The sequence below is a fragment of the Caretta caretta genome, chromosome 26 (assembly GCF_965140235.1).
Source record: "Caretta caretta isolate rCarCar2 chromosome 26, rCarCar1.hap1, whole genome shotgun sequence".
Taxonomy (NCBI): domain Eukaryota; kingdom Metazoa; phylum Chordata; order Testudines; family Cheloniidae; genus Caretta; species Caretta caretta.
Window position 1 is genome coordinate 16293655 of NC_134231.1, and position 13016 is coordinate 16306670.

The window sequence follows — 13016 nt, forward strand, 5'->3', positions numbered from 1 at the left end:
GGGACGACGGGCCCCCGATCTGGGCCGGGGTCTGAGGGGCGCCGGGGGCCCCCGATCTCGGCCAGGGTCTGGGCAGCGCCGGCGCAGGGGCCCCCGATCTGGGCCGGGGCCCGGGCGGCGCAGGGGGCCCCTCTGTGACACACAATACCCATCTGCACGTGTGAACACTTGGCAGCCCCCGGGGGTGATCAGCTCGCAGGGGAGCCCCGGGGTGCTCCAGCGCCCCCGGGCCTGCGGCTGAGGAGCCCCGCCCAGGGCGATCACCCGGCCCCGCCCCCCGGCCTGAGCCCCGCCCCCCGGGGCGGCAGGAGGCCTTGGGGGCGGGGTTACCCGCTCCCTGCTCGGCCCCGCCCACGGCCCCGCCCCCTTCCCGGTGCCGTGTGGTCGGTTCGGCTCCACCCTTCCCCCCTCTCGGCACCTTCCAAGATGGCGGCGCCCCTGGGCGGGAAGCGCCTGATGGTGAGGTGGCGCCGCGGCCGGAGCATCCCTGGGGGCGGGGCCTAGCGCGGGGCCGGGGGTCGCCGGGCCAGGCAGACGCTCCGCGAGGGGCGGATTCAGCCGGGCGGCGCCCAGCGGGTGGGGATGTGCTCGGCGCGGTACGTTGTGCTAAGGGCTGTGCGAGCACAGAGGGGACGGAGTGTGTGAAACAACGGGGCGGGGGGTGCCAGGAGAGGGGGATGCAGCTGCCCCCCAGAGTCGCTCCCTTCCCCTGCCCGCAGGTCTTAATGCCCCTTTCCCCAGAGAGCTGGCAATCCAAGTACCCGCTCACCCAGGAGCCAGCTCCGGCCCCTGTCAGCCCCGCGGACCCTGGCAACTCACCTTGGGAACATTTCATCAAAACCCCAGGACCCCAGCACCGAAATGGCCCGCCAGGCGTCCCTGGAGCCCGGCTTGCAGGAGGAATGTGCAGGACCCAGCGGTGGCCGCGGCTTTGGAGCCAGCCAGCGGGGCGTTACCGTAATAGACTGACTCTGGGTGCGTCTTCCTCCAGTGGTTCTAGCACAGGGGTGGGCAAACTTTTTGCCCCGAGGGCTACATCTGGGTATGGAAATTGTATGGCGGGCCATGAATACTCACGAAATTGGGGGTTGGAGTGTGGGAGGGGGTGAGTGCTCTGGCTGGGGGTGTGGGCTCTGGGGTGGGGCTAGAAATGAGGAGTTCAGGGTGCGGGGGGGGACTCTGGGCTGGGGCAGGGGGTTGGGGTGCCAGGGAGTGCAGCTCCGGCTAAGAATGCGGGGTCTGGGGTGGGGCTGAGGATGAGGGGTTTGGGGTGCAGGAGGGTACTCTGGGCTGGGACTGAGGGGTTTGGAGGGCGGGAGGGGGATCAGGGCTGGGGGAGCGGGTTGGGGCATGGGAGGGGGTCAGGTGTGCAGGCTCTGGGTGGCGCTTACCTCAAGCAGCTCCCGGAAGCAGTGGCATGTCCCCCTTCCAGTTCCTATGCAGAGGCACAGCCAGGCGGGTCTGTGCTCTGCCCCATCCGCAGGCACTCCCCCTGCAGCTTCCTTTGGCCGTGGTTCCTGGCCAATGGGAGCTGCGAAGGCAGCGCTTGGGGCGGAGGCAGCGTGCGGATTCCCCTGGCTGCCCCTACATGTAGGAGCCGAAGGGGGGGCATGCTGCTGCTTCCAGGAGCCGCGAGGAGCCACAGCATGCGCAGAGCGAGACAAGCCCCCAACCCCACTACCCAGCTGGAGCGCTGAAGCAGGGCAAGCCCTGGACCCTGCTCGCCAGCAGGAGTTTGAGGGCCAGATTAAAATGTCTGAAGGGTTGTATGCGGCCCCCGGGCCGTAATTTGCCCACCCCTGTTCTAGCAGCTGGCTCCCGGCTCCCACGAATGTGACTCCTGCAGCTCAGTTGCCAGGGCTTTGTGTCTCTGGTGCTGCAGCGCCCTCGTTCAATCCCTAGCTTGCAACCAGGGGTCTGTTGCGCTCGCCACCGCCCCTGCTCCCTGATGCCCTGTGCTTTGCTTTGCTAGGCCGCTCTATGGACCCGGGGCGCTTTCTTGTCACTCCTTCCCTACAGCCGGGCTATTCAGACCACAGCTGTGTGTCACAAGGTAAGTGCGTGGCGGGCTGCAGTGGGGAATCCTGCCCGTTAGCCCCTCGGCTGCTGCTGCGAGGGTCTGTCCGTGTGGATCCCAGCAGTGGCATACACGGCTCATACACTTGTGAGACACAGGTGCCAGCGATGGGATCCCATGGACAGCCCCTCAAAGAATACCTAGAGAGGTGGTGGTACCTAGGGAGGTGGTGGAATCTCTTTCCTTAGATATTTTTAAGGTCAGGCTTGACAGAGCCCTGTCTGGGATGATTTAGTTGGGGATTGGTCCTGCTTTGAGCAGGGGGTTGGACTAGATGACCTCCTGAGGTCCCTTCCAGCCCTGATATTCTATGATTCTATGAATCCCAGGAGTTGTAAGGTAAGTAACAGCCGTCCCTCCCTCTGAACCTGCAAAACCAAAGCTGGAGAGGGGCCTGTGAGACAAGGCCTCACTCACCCAGCAAAGCCTCTCCCCAGCGGGAGCAGAGGCACAGAGTTCTGGGTGAGGCCTTGGAAACCCCTGTGTACCCCAGCAACCTGTGCTAGGAGCCTTTGCTCTCTCCTGTGGAGCCCATCCCAGCTCCGTGTCCCCCGAACAGCCCTGCATGGCAGGTGTGGTTAGGGCAAGGAGTCAGGACTCCTGGGTTCTACATGCAGGTTTGTCACTGACTCACTGGATGACCTGGGGCTGGTCTGTTCTTGCCCATGCCTCAGTTTCCCCCAGGACATGAGGTTATTCTGCCCGGTCCAGGGATGGCAGGTGCCTGGAGGCTAGGCGAGTCGATGTCGAAGAGTGGCTCCTGGGCTTTTTTCTGTAGCCTGCACCTCGCAGTGCCTGTTCTTCACTGTGTCTGCACCTTCAGCGCCCCTGAGGTGCCCGCTGAGAGTGTGACTGAGTCTGAGTTGTCAGACTGGGCAGGACCTGGGGGTGTCCTTAGCAGAGAAATGAACACTCAGGCTAAAGCTTCCTGCAGGCTGCCTCATACACGGGCTGCATGCCGTTCTGCTGCCACGTGTAGCCAGGGCTTGGCGGTGCCAGGCATGACGGTGCCAGACCCGAGGAAGGGGGCATGTGGGAAGTGGGATCAGCCTGATAGCACCAGGGGGTCAGTGCTCTGGGCCCTGGGTACTGCCAAACGCTTTGAAATACCTGCTGCCCTGGTCCCTCCGTGCCGTTAACACCTATGGAGCAGGGGAAGATGTGTCCCCTGCTCCTGGCCCTGCCCAGCAGGGGTAGCCCCCACTGTTGTTTTTTTCACCCCCCTCCCAAGGCTGTTCTCTTACAGAACCGGGCAGCCCGAGTGCGAGTTGGGAAAGGAGACAAGCCGGTGACGTACGAACAGGTCCACCCACCCCACTACATCGCCCATCGCAAGGGCTGGCTCTCCCTGCACACCAGTGAGTGACCCGTCAGCTGCTGCCCTGGGGGTACCTGGGCTTCCCCGTCTCTCAGTGCCTGCCCTGCTCCCCACCATGCCTTCTGCTGGGAGAGGCTGAGACTGGAGTAGCCAGGAGCTCCCCTCCAGCCAGTGCTCCTGCCCTGCTCCCCACAGTGCCCCCTGCTGGGAGAGGCAGTTATGCTTATAAGAAGCACACAGGATCTTTTTCAGGGGAAAGAGCAATACACCCTGTTTATTAAAAATGCAACAATTAGCATATGCATTTAAACACACACACACACACACACAGAGTCTTGGCAGGATGAACCCAAAGTTTCATGGCCAGGCCCCCTGTTTCCATAGTGATTTTCCCATCATGCTGTAATCAGTTGTTTTTTTGACGAGTGCTTGTTTTCTTACATTTTTTTTTATTTTTTATTAAGTCTTTTAAAAGGTTACCTCATTCTGGTTTTAATCACAGCTATCTTGTCCCCATTGATAGGTGCCGGTCTTATTTTTAAAGTCGTCAATCTGCCCTTCTCTGACATAGGTGTGTTGCAGCTTCCTGGTGCCCTGACATCTCGGTTTTTCCCTAAAACATCTGGTTCAGTGATGGCCTTTACACTTATTTCTTAACACACATGTTCCTCATTTACACACAACACAGAATTAATTTACACAAAGCATTTAAACAAAAACATCAAATTGCAATGCAAAAAAACCCAAGTCATTGCATTTTTTTACTTATTTTAAAATACTAAACCTGCAACAAAATGGTAATGCTAAAAGGTCTGTTACTGCCTTAAAAGCAGTTCCGATACAAATTCTGGCTGATGCATCTTTACCAATGGCCCATTAGGCCATTCCTTTCTGCTTTCAAAAAGAATAGCCAGCAAAATATACATCAATAAATGTAATACATGCTACATTATTATTTTTTATTTTAAATTATACAAAATGCAAACATAAAATCCTACTACAACAAGGCCAGGGCTGGAAAAGCCAGGAGCTCCCCCACAGCCAGCATTCCTGCCCCACCGCCCAGAACGCCCCCTGCTGGAAGAGGCACTCACCCCCCCCCCAGCCAGTGTTCCTGCATTGCTCCCTACAGCGCCCCCTGCTGGGAGAGGCCGGGGCTGAAATAGCTGGGAGCTCTCCCCACAACCAGTGCTCCTGCCCCGCTCCCCACAGAATCCCCTTTTGTGTGGCCCCTGTGACGTAACAAAAGGGGGTGAGGGGTCTTTAACCTGGGCATGGGCCGTTCTCCCTCCCCGAGCTCTTCTCCAGGCATAGGGGAGGGAGCAGGAGTCCCTGTCCCCCGGCAGATGTGTGTTCCGTGGCCAGATCCTGATGCAGTGCCTGGCCGGACACCCATGCAGCCCCCTGCTCTGGCTGGTGCTGCTCGTCTTAAAGGTGCCCTGTGGGCATGGGGCACCTGGCGCTGTCCCCTCACCCCCCCGCTGCCCTGTCTGCCCTGCAGGTAACCTGGACGGGGAGGGCGGGGCGGCCGAGCGCACCGTGGAGGACGTCTTCATCCGCAAGTTCATCTACGGCACCTTCCACGGCTGCCTGGCCAATGAGATTGTGCTGAAGCGCCGCGCCAACGTGCTGGTCGTCTGCGCCGTCTTCCTGCAGCGCCTGCCACCCTACAAGTTCTACTTCCTGGTGGGCTACACCGAGACGCTGCTCTCCTTCCTCTACAAGTGCCCCGTCCGGCTGGAAGTGCAGACCCTGCCCGAGAGGGTCATCTACAAGTACCTATAGCACCGCTGGACCCCTGGGCGAGGCCTGCCCCCTGGCAGCCGGGCATCCCACCTCTCCCCTGGGCTAGCCTGTGCCTGACTCAGGTCACCTGCTGTCCTGTCTCTCACTGGCCCGTTGTGGGGCAGGGCACCCACGCTCCACATGGGCCCGAGGAGGCTGTGGACCCATGGGTGGTGGCCGTGGGGTGCTCTGGTGTGGGTGTTACTGAGGCTCTGGACGTAGCAGTGGCCCGGCCCAGCAATGGGGAATAAAAGCACTCTGGCCCCTGTGTCCATCTCTGGAGTCACCGTAGCCCAATTCCTCCCAGCTTGGTCCCGGGGCGGTCAGAGTGTGGGCCTGGGAGCATGGGTAGCAGGTCGCCTAGGTTTAGGGAGGCTGTGCCTCCCCAAACAGGCAGACATGGCCTTGACAAATTAGAGGATTGGGCCAAAAGAAATCTGCTGAGGTTCAACAGGACAAGTGCAGAGTCCTGCACTTAGGACGGAAGAATCCCATGCACCACTACAGACTAGGGACCGAGTGGCTAGGCAGCAGTTCTGCAGAAAAGGACTGGGGGTTACGGTGGACGAGAAGCTGGATATGAGTCAACAGTGTGCCCTTGTTGCCAAGAAAGCCAATGGCATTTTGGGCTGTATAAGTAGGGGCATTGCCAGCAGATTGAGGGACGTGATCGTTCCCCTCTATTCGACATTGGTGAGGCCTCATCTGGAGTACTGTGTCCAGTTTTGGGCCCCACACTACAAGAAGGATGTGGAAAAATTGGAAAGAGTCCAGCGGAGGGCAACAAAAATGATTAGGGGACTGGAACACATGACTTATGAGGAGAGGCTGAGGGAACTGGGATTGTTAATCTGCAGAAGAGAAGAATGAGGGGGGATTTGATAGCTGCTTTCAACTACCTGAAAGGGGGTTCCAAAGAGGATGGATCTAGACTGTTCTCAGTGGTAGCAGATGACAGAACGAGGAGTAATGGTCTCAAGTTGCAGTGGGTGAGGTCTAGGTTGGATATTAGGAAACACTATTTCACTAGGAGGGTGGTGAAGCACTGAAATGGGTTACCTAGGGAGGTGGTGGAATCTCCTTCCTTAGAGGTTTTTAAGGTCAGGCTTGACAAAGCCCTGGCTGGGATGCTTTAGTTGGGGATTGGTCCTGCATTGAGCAGGGGGTTGGACTAGATGACCTCCTGAGGTCCCTTCCAACCCTGATATTCTATGATTCTGTGGCCCCGCCCCATGCTGTGACTGCTCCCTGCATGTGGCTCCAGTCCTCCAGCTCCAGCCCCCAGTGCTCCAGCTGGGAGGCTGGGGCCTACTGCCTTCCCAGCACTCCAGGGCTGGGGCCGCGTACCGCCCTCCCTCCTGGCACTCCTTTGGGGCTGCAGGGCTAGCTACGGAACTGGGCTGGTGGCCATGGTGTGGGGGGGGCCCTCTGGGCTCCAGCAGGTAGCAGAAGGTGTGGAGCCTCAGGCGGAAGGGACTGGGTTGGAGGCTAGCCTCCCCCAGCCGGCGGTTCATTCGCCACCCATGCCTGGGAGCCAGCAGCTTCGCATCCCCACCCTGTGTGGGACATGGCCAAGTCCATGAGGCCTCCCTCCTGCTGCCTTCCCCCACAAAGGCCTTCCCCCACAAAGACCTCCCCCCATCCCTGTGGGACCCACACGCAGACATAAACCTGGGAAAGCCAGCGTGGCGGGATTGGGCACTGTGTCACTGAATCACTGGGGTGATGCTCTGGAACTACTGCCTACAAAGCCAGTCAGGACTCTTGGGGAGCCTCCTCTCTCTGAGCAGACTGTCTCCAGGTCAAGAAGTTTACACAGCTTCCACCTTCCTGGGTCTGACCTCGGAGGATTCAGCATCCCCTTCCACACCCGACGCTTCCCGCAGTGAGTTCATCCAGGCGGGGTCCTGGGGAAGCCAGAGGGCCTTGCACATGCACAACATAGAACAGAACTTGTTAGCACAGAAATCTGTGATTTTCACCCAAGTCCATCTTGGGCGGGGGGAAGGGAGACCAGAGCCAGGGCTCTGGCCCTCCTCCTGTGCCTCAAGCCAGCAGGGACTCCTCCTCTGGCCTTTGTCTTGCTTCCCAGGCCAAGAGTCTCCTGCTCGCATCCCCATCCTGGGTCTCAGGTGATGAAGCGGTGGCCATAGCATCCATGCAGGCAGTTGGAGCAGCCTCTGCAAAAGTCACACGCTTATTCCACCACCATAGGCGCCGACTCCATGGGTGCTCTGGGGCTGGAGCACCCATGGGGAAAAATTGGTGGGTGCAGCCAAGCTCCTTGCCCCACCTCACCTCACCTCACCTCCTCCACCTCCTTCTCTGAGTGCCCCACCCTGCTCCTCCCAGCCCTTGCCACCGCCAAACAGCTGTAGCAAGCTCGGGGGAGGAGGCAGGGCCAGAGCGGGGATTTGGGGAAGGGGTTGGAATGGGGGCGGGGCAGAGGTGGTGGGGGCGTCAATCACCCACTGGCACCATTAGAAGTCAGTGACTATGCCCACCACCTAAACATTGGTGCAATACAATGGGAAACTGAGGCACATGCAGCATTCATGCAAAACAGTAAGACTCACATACAACATAAGGGAAAATCTCCACTTCGCCACACCCTGCATTGGTGCCTGCTCTGTAAAAGGGGTGGGGGTGGGAACCCCTTCTGGTGATAGCAGAGCCTTGCCCGAAGCACTGGAGTCCCTGGCTGGGGCACTGGGGGCCAGCCTGCTGTGCTGTACTGTGGGGAGGGGTAAGGGAGGGAAACCACCAGGAATGAGGGGTCTGTCAGAAGCATAGTGGGGGCAGAGGGTGTGGGCAAGGTCTGTCCTACCCAAAGGGTGCCATAGGGCTCAGGGAGGTGAGTAAGGCAGCAGGAGGGGAACCCGCTGCTGATCAACGCCCAGCGGGGGGAGGAATGGGCCCTGCTCAGATCTCAGTGGGCTGAAAAGGGGCAGGGCTGGGGCAGTGCCATGGAGATCTTGGTGTGGAGTGCCGCTGGACCCAGGGAATGAGGCACTGGGCAGGACATCAGCACTGAAGAGACGTAGCTGCCAGCGTGCATGGGCAATGGGCACATGGATTGCCCACTGCCCCAGCTCTGGCAGGCTGGCAATAGGCCTCTCCACAGATGCTGCTGCAGCGTTTCCTGGAGCCCGCACCAAGGGGTGCAGACACACGGGGCTCTGGCCCAGAGGGGTGTTCTGCAGGAGGCTCTCGGGGCTGTACCGCGCCATCCACCTGCCCATCCTTAAGGGGTCAGCAGCTCAGCAAGGGAGAAGGAAATACCCAGGGTTCCCTGGGTTCTCTGGGGTGGAGCTGGCAGTTAGACCCCAGCCACAGGGAGGCAGGCTGTACTATGCTCAGCCTTGGGCGGTGGGGGGAAGGTGTTCACATGCCAGCTCTCGTGTGATGGTCCCAGCAGGGGCGTCCCACCGCTGAGCGGGCACCACAAACCGCAATGGTGCCAATTCACAGCCCTGTCCCCACTCCCATCCCTGGCATGAGGCCGGGGCTCTGTAGCTGCATCCCGGGTGGCAGGCGCATGCCCTGACCTCGTGCAGGGCTCATGCCAGCTCCGAGCACGTGAGTCAAACCGGAGTGAGGCAGAATCATCCACCCTGGCTGAGCTATTTACTGCGCTGTTCCCATGGTTGCCCGAAGTGGGGCAGAGGGCAAAGGATGAGCTGTGGGAAACTAACTTTCCGGGCAGGGCAGGGCTGGGTTGTTCCCAGGCCTGTGCCCTCATGCCAAGCCAGCTTGGGCCTGGCCAGTGTGCGGCTGGGAGACCTGAACAGAGGGTGCTGCAGTCAGCTGGGTGGGGCTGTAGGGGCTGTTCTGCCCCCGAGTTAGTGCTGACACCTGGCAGCAGGGAGCAGTCTCAGGACACAGCAGGGCTCCTCCCTGCCCCTCTGACACCAACCCCAACTGTGCCCCATAGACTGTAATTTGCTCAGGATCATTCTCACTGCTGGGGAACCTGAGGTAGGGAGTGGGGATGTGACCTCGCTGCTGGGGAAACTGAGGCAAGGAGTGACAAACTGACTTGCCTAGGGCGGAGCCAGGAAAAGAACCTAGGAGTCCTGCTTCCCAGCTAATCACTGGAGCCCTTTTCCCCATCCAAAGCCAGGACTCCCAGTTCCTGGGGCAGTGCTTGGATGGCAGGCGGGTGTGTGCAGTGTGGGAGAAGGTAGGTGCCCTGGGGCAGGGTGCAGCCCTGGCTCGGGCCTGCTCTGTGGGCAGCACGATCCTGTGGCAGGTGCCAGGACTGGGCCAGGCTAGGGCTGGTTCCCGCAGTGTGGGGCCAGGTGCCAGCTGGGGGCTGCCACGCAGGAAAGCACCCGGGCCTCTGTGCTTGGCTGGGCACACGTCCCTGCCTCTTTGTCTGGGCACCCTGGGAAGTGCTGGGAGGTGCATCTGGGCTCCCCACATGCAGCGCCGCTGGTGCCCCTCAATCCCGACCTGCAGCCCCCCGGTATTCTAGTCCGGTGAGTGATGGCCCAAGGGAGGGGAGCAGGGAGAGTCATGGCCCCAGTGGTACCCACTGGCCTACTGCTACCCTCAGCGTGTTCTCTGCCCTAGCACTGCCCCTGCAGTAGCCCCCTGCACCCCATGCCCCCTTTGGCCCTCACCCTTGTCATGTTGGCTGTTCACATGCAGCATTTCATGGCCACATGCCCTGGCTGCCCCTCTTCGGTCCCGGGAGGAGGGAGGGAGGGGGAGCGATGGACCTTGCCCCTCCGCTGGCGTCAGGAAGCAGCTTGGAGCTCAGTCCTTGACCCCTTGCCCAGCTTAGGGCAGGAGGAGGCAGAGCCATGGCCAGGACATTGGAGATCATCTGTGTGGGGGAGGCACTGGGGCCCTGGCACCCTAAGCTGTTCGGTTGGTGGGACTGTCCCTACTTGGGGGGGAGGGGGGCTCCCCAGTCTAGCTCTGCTTCCTCTTCCCTCAGCTGAGAGGCCTGGTGGCCTGCGAGGACAGTGCCAGGGTCCCAGTCCTAGGAGGCAGAGCTGTGCCCCCAGCCTTGTGCCAGTCAGGGGGAGCAAGGTGCCAACCCCCAGGCCATGGGCAGAGGCAGCTCTGGGCCTTGCCATCAGCCCCAAGTCCCCCTGTGCCAGAGCCAAGGAACACCCAGCCCTCAAGCCTGCCCCTCTCAACTAGTCTCTTCTCCCTCTGTACCCTAGCGGGCCCCAAGTCCCTCAGAAGCCCACGTCTCTTGTGAGGCTCATTCGCCCCAAGATCAACATCTAGCCCTCGGCATCGCTCCCACCTCTGGGCTCCTTGGGTCCATACACTGGGGGCTGCCTGGGACAGGGACTCTCCTCACTGAACTGGCTGCCATCGTCTCAGCAGACCCTGATCTTCGTTGGAGTTGGGCAGCGCCCAGCACGACGGGACCTGGTCTCGGTTGGAGTCTGGGCAAAGCCTGGCATGACGGGGCCCTGATCTCGGTTGGGGTCTGGGAAGCACCCACACAGATATAATGTAACTTATAACCTTCCAGGTCTGGTGCTTCTTATTCATGAAGGCAGTTAGGGCCACTCTTCCAGTCTGAGCCGACCAGTGCCCTGTTTGGGTGATTTGTCCCCCGTCCGGCACTGAGAGAAAACCAGACGTGTCTTTGCCCGGTATCAGCCCGGGGACACCATCTGGAAGGGCGCACTGCTCCCCCACCCCGCTGCTGGTGTGCCCTCGCAGACCCCGTAGGTGAGGGCCTGCACGGGGGGGGGGGGGACTGCAGTGCTGGAATGTCTGGTATTCTGGGAATGAGTGAGCGGCACCCCAGGGTGCTCTGTCACAGCGAGGGCGATAGGGTGCTAAGCACACAGGCCGCTGCCCACCCTGGAAGGAGCTGGCTTGCCAGCTCCTCCACCCGCTCCTGGCTGGCTCGGTGCCAGGGCTATGGCCTAGTTGGGAGCTCTGTGACGAGGTCCGGGGCTGGCGTCAGGGGGGTGTTAATGAATTCAGCGTTGCGTGGAGGAGCTGATCTCTGTGTTAAAGAAAAGCTCCTCCAGCGGGTTTGAAATTGCAGCAGGGGCGGGGGGTTGGGTGGGGGGCTGAACAGCTGCCCTTCCTGATATCTGGATTAGTCATGCTGGGACCCCCACATGCACCCCTGGCGGTGAAACATGCCCTCCCCTCCCCTCGCTAGGGCAGGCAGGGTTAGCTGATGCCCCCGGAGTTCCTGGGTCCTGGGCCTTCCCCTCCCGCCATGTAACCCCACTAGGCAGGGCGCCTTCATGCCCTGGGCAGCTCTGTGCCCTGGGGAGGGGACCCGCCCTGCCCCTGCTGCTTACTGGACTGGGTTCACTGGGCAGAGGCTGTCTGGCTCTGCGGCTGCATCGCCAAGAGTTCAGCTCCCAGCACGGTGGGCACACTGACAATCCATCCTCTGCTCTGGGCAGCGCCCAGCACGAGGGGGCTCTGATCTCAGTTGGGTCTGGGCAGCGCCCAGCACGAGGGGGCTCTGATCTCAGTTGGGTCTGGGCAGCGCCAGCACGAGGGGGCTCTGATCTCAGTTGGGTCTGGGCAGCGCCAGCACGAGGGGGCTCTGATCTCAGTTGGGTCTGGGCAGAGCCCAGCACGAGGGGGCTCTGATCTCAGTTGGGTCTGGGCAGAGCCCAGCACGAGGGGGCTCTGATCTCAGTTGGGTCTGGGCAGCGCCCAGCACGAGGGGGCTCTGATCTCAGTTGGGTCTGGGCAGAGCCCAGCATGATGGGGCTCTGATCTTGGGTGGGTTCTGGGCAGCACCTGGCATGACGGGACCCTGATCTCAGTTGGGTCTGGGCAGTGCCCGGCATGACGGGGCCCTCATCTCGGTCGGGGTCTGGGCAGCGCCCGGCACGAAGGGGTCCTGATCTTGGTTGGGGTCTGGGCAGTGCCCGGGACCATGGGGCCCTGATCTCAGGTGGGGTCTGGGCAGTGCCCGGCACGAAGGGGCCCTGATCTCAGTCGGGGCCTGGGCAGTGGAGATAGAGGTGCCCTCTGTGGAGATAGAGGTGGTTAGGGACTATTTAGAAAAGCTGGACGTGCACAAGTCCATGGGGCCGGACGAGTTGCATCCGAGAGTACTGAAGGAATTGGCGGCTGTGATTGCAGAGCCATTGGCCATTATCTTTGAAAACTCGTGGCGAACGGGGGAAGTCCCGGATGACTGGGAAAAGGCTAATGTAGTGCCAATCTTTAAAAAAGGGAAGAAGGAGGATCCTGGGAACTACAGGCCAGTCAGCCTCACCTCAGTCCCTGGAAAAATCATGGAGCAGGTCCTCAAAGAATCAATCCTGAAGCACTTGCATGAGAGGAAAGTGATCAGGAACAGCCAGCATGGATTCACCAAGGGAAGGTCATGCCTGACTAATCTAATTGCCTTTTATGATGAGATTACTGGTTCTGTGGATGAAGGGAAAGCAGTGGATGTATTGTTTCTTGACTTTAGCAAAGCTTTTGACACGGTCTCCCACAGTATTCTTGTCAGCAAGTTAAGGAAGTATGGGCTGGAAGAATGCACTATAAGGTGGGTAGAAAGCTGGCTAGATTGTCGGGCTCAAGGGGTAGTGATCAATGGCTCCATGTCTAGTTGGCAGCCGGTGTCAAGTGAAGTGCCCCAAGGGTCGGTCCTGGGGCCGGTTTTGTTCAATATCTTCATAAATGATCTGGAGGATGGTGTGGATTGCACTCTCAGCAAATTTGCGGATGATACTAAACTGGGAGGAGTGGTAGATACGCTGGAGGGGAGGGATAGGATACAGAAGGACCTAGACAAATTGGAGGATTGGGCCAAAAGAAATCTGATGAGGTTCAATAAGGATAAGTGCAGGGTCCTGCACTTAGGACGGAAGAACC

The 13016-nt window shown here is 60.1% G+C and overlaps 1 protein-coding gene across 1 annotated transcript; it reads left to right on the forward strand.

The window, feature by feature from the left end:
• The first annotated feature begins 355 nt into the window (after window positions 1-355).
• Window positions 356-5454, forward strand: LOC125626288 (small ribosomal subunit protein uS3mA). The gene is made up of 4 exons (XM_075123437.1): window positions 356-459; window positions 1973-2053; window positions 3324-3435; window positions 4897-5454. Exons 1-4 carry the CDS (start codon window positions 427-429, stop codon window positions 5178-5180), a joined length of 510 nt encoding a protein of 169 aa, XP_074979538.1. The 5' UTR covers window positions 356-426; the 3' UTR covers window positions 5181-5454.
• Window positions 5455-13016: the final 7562 nt, after the last annotated feature.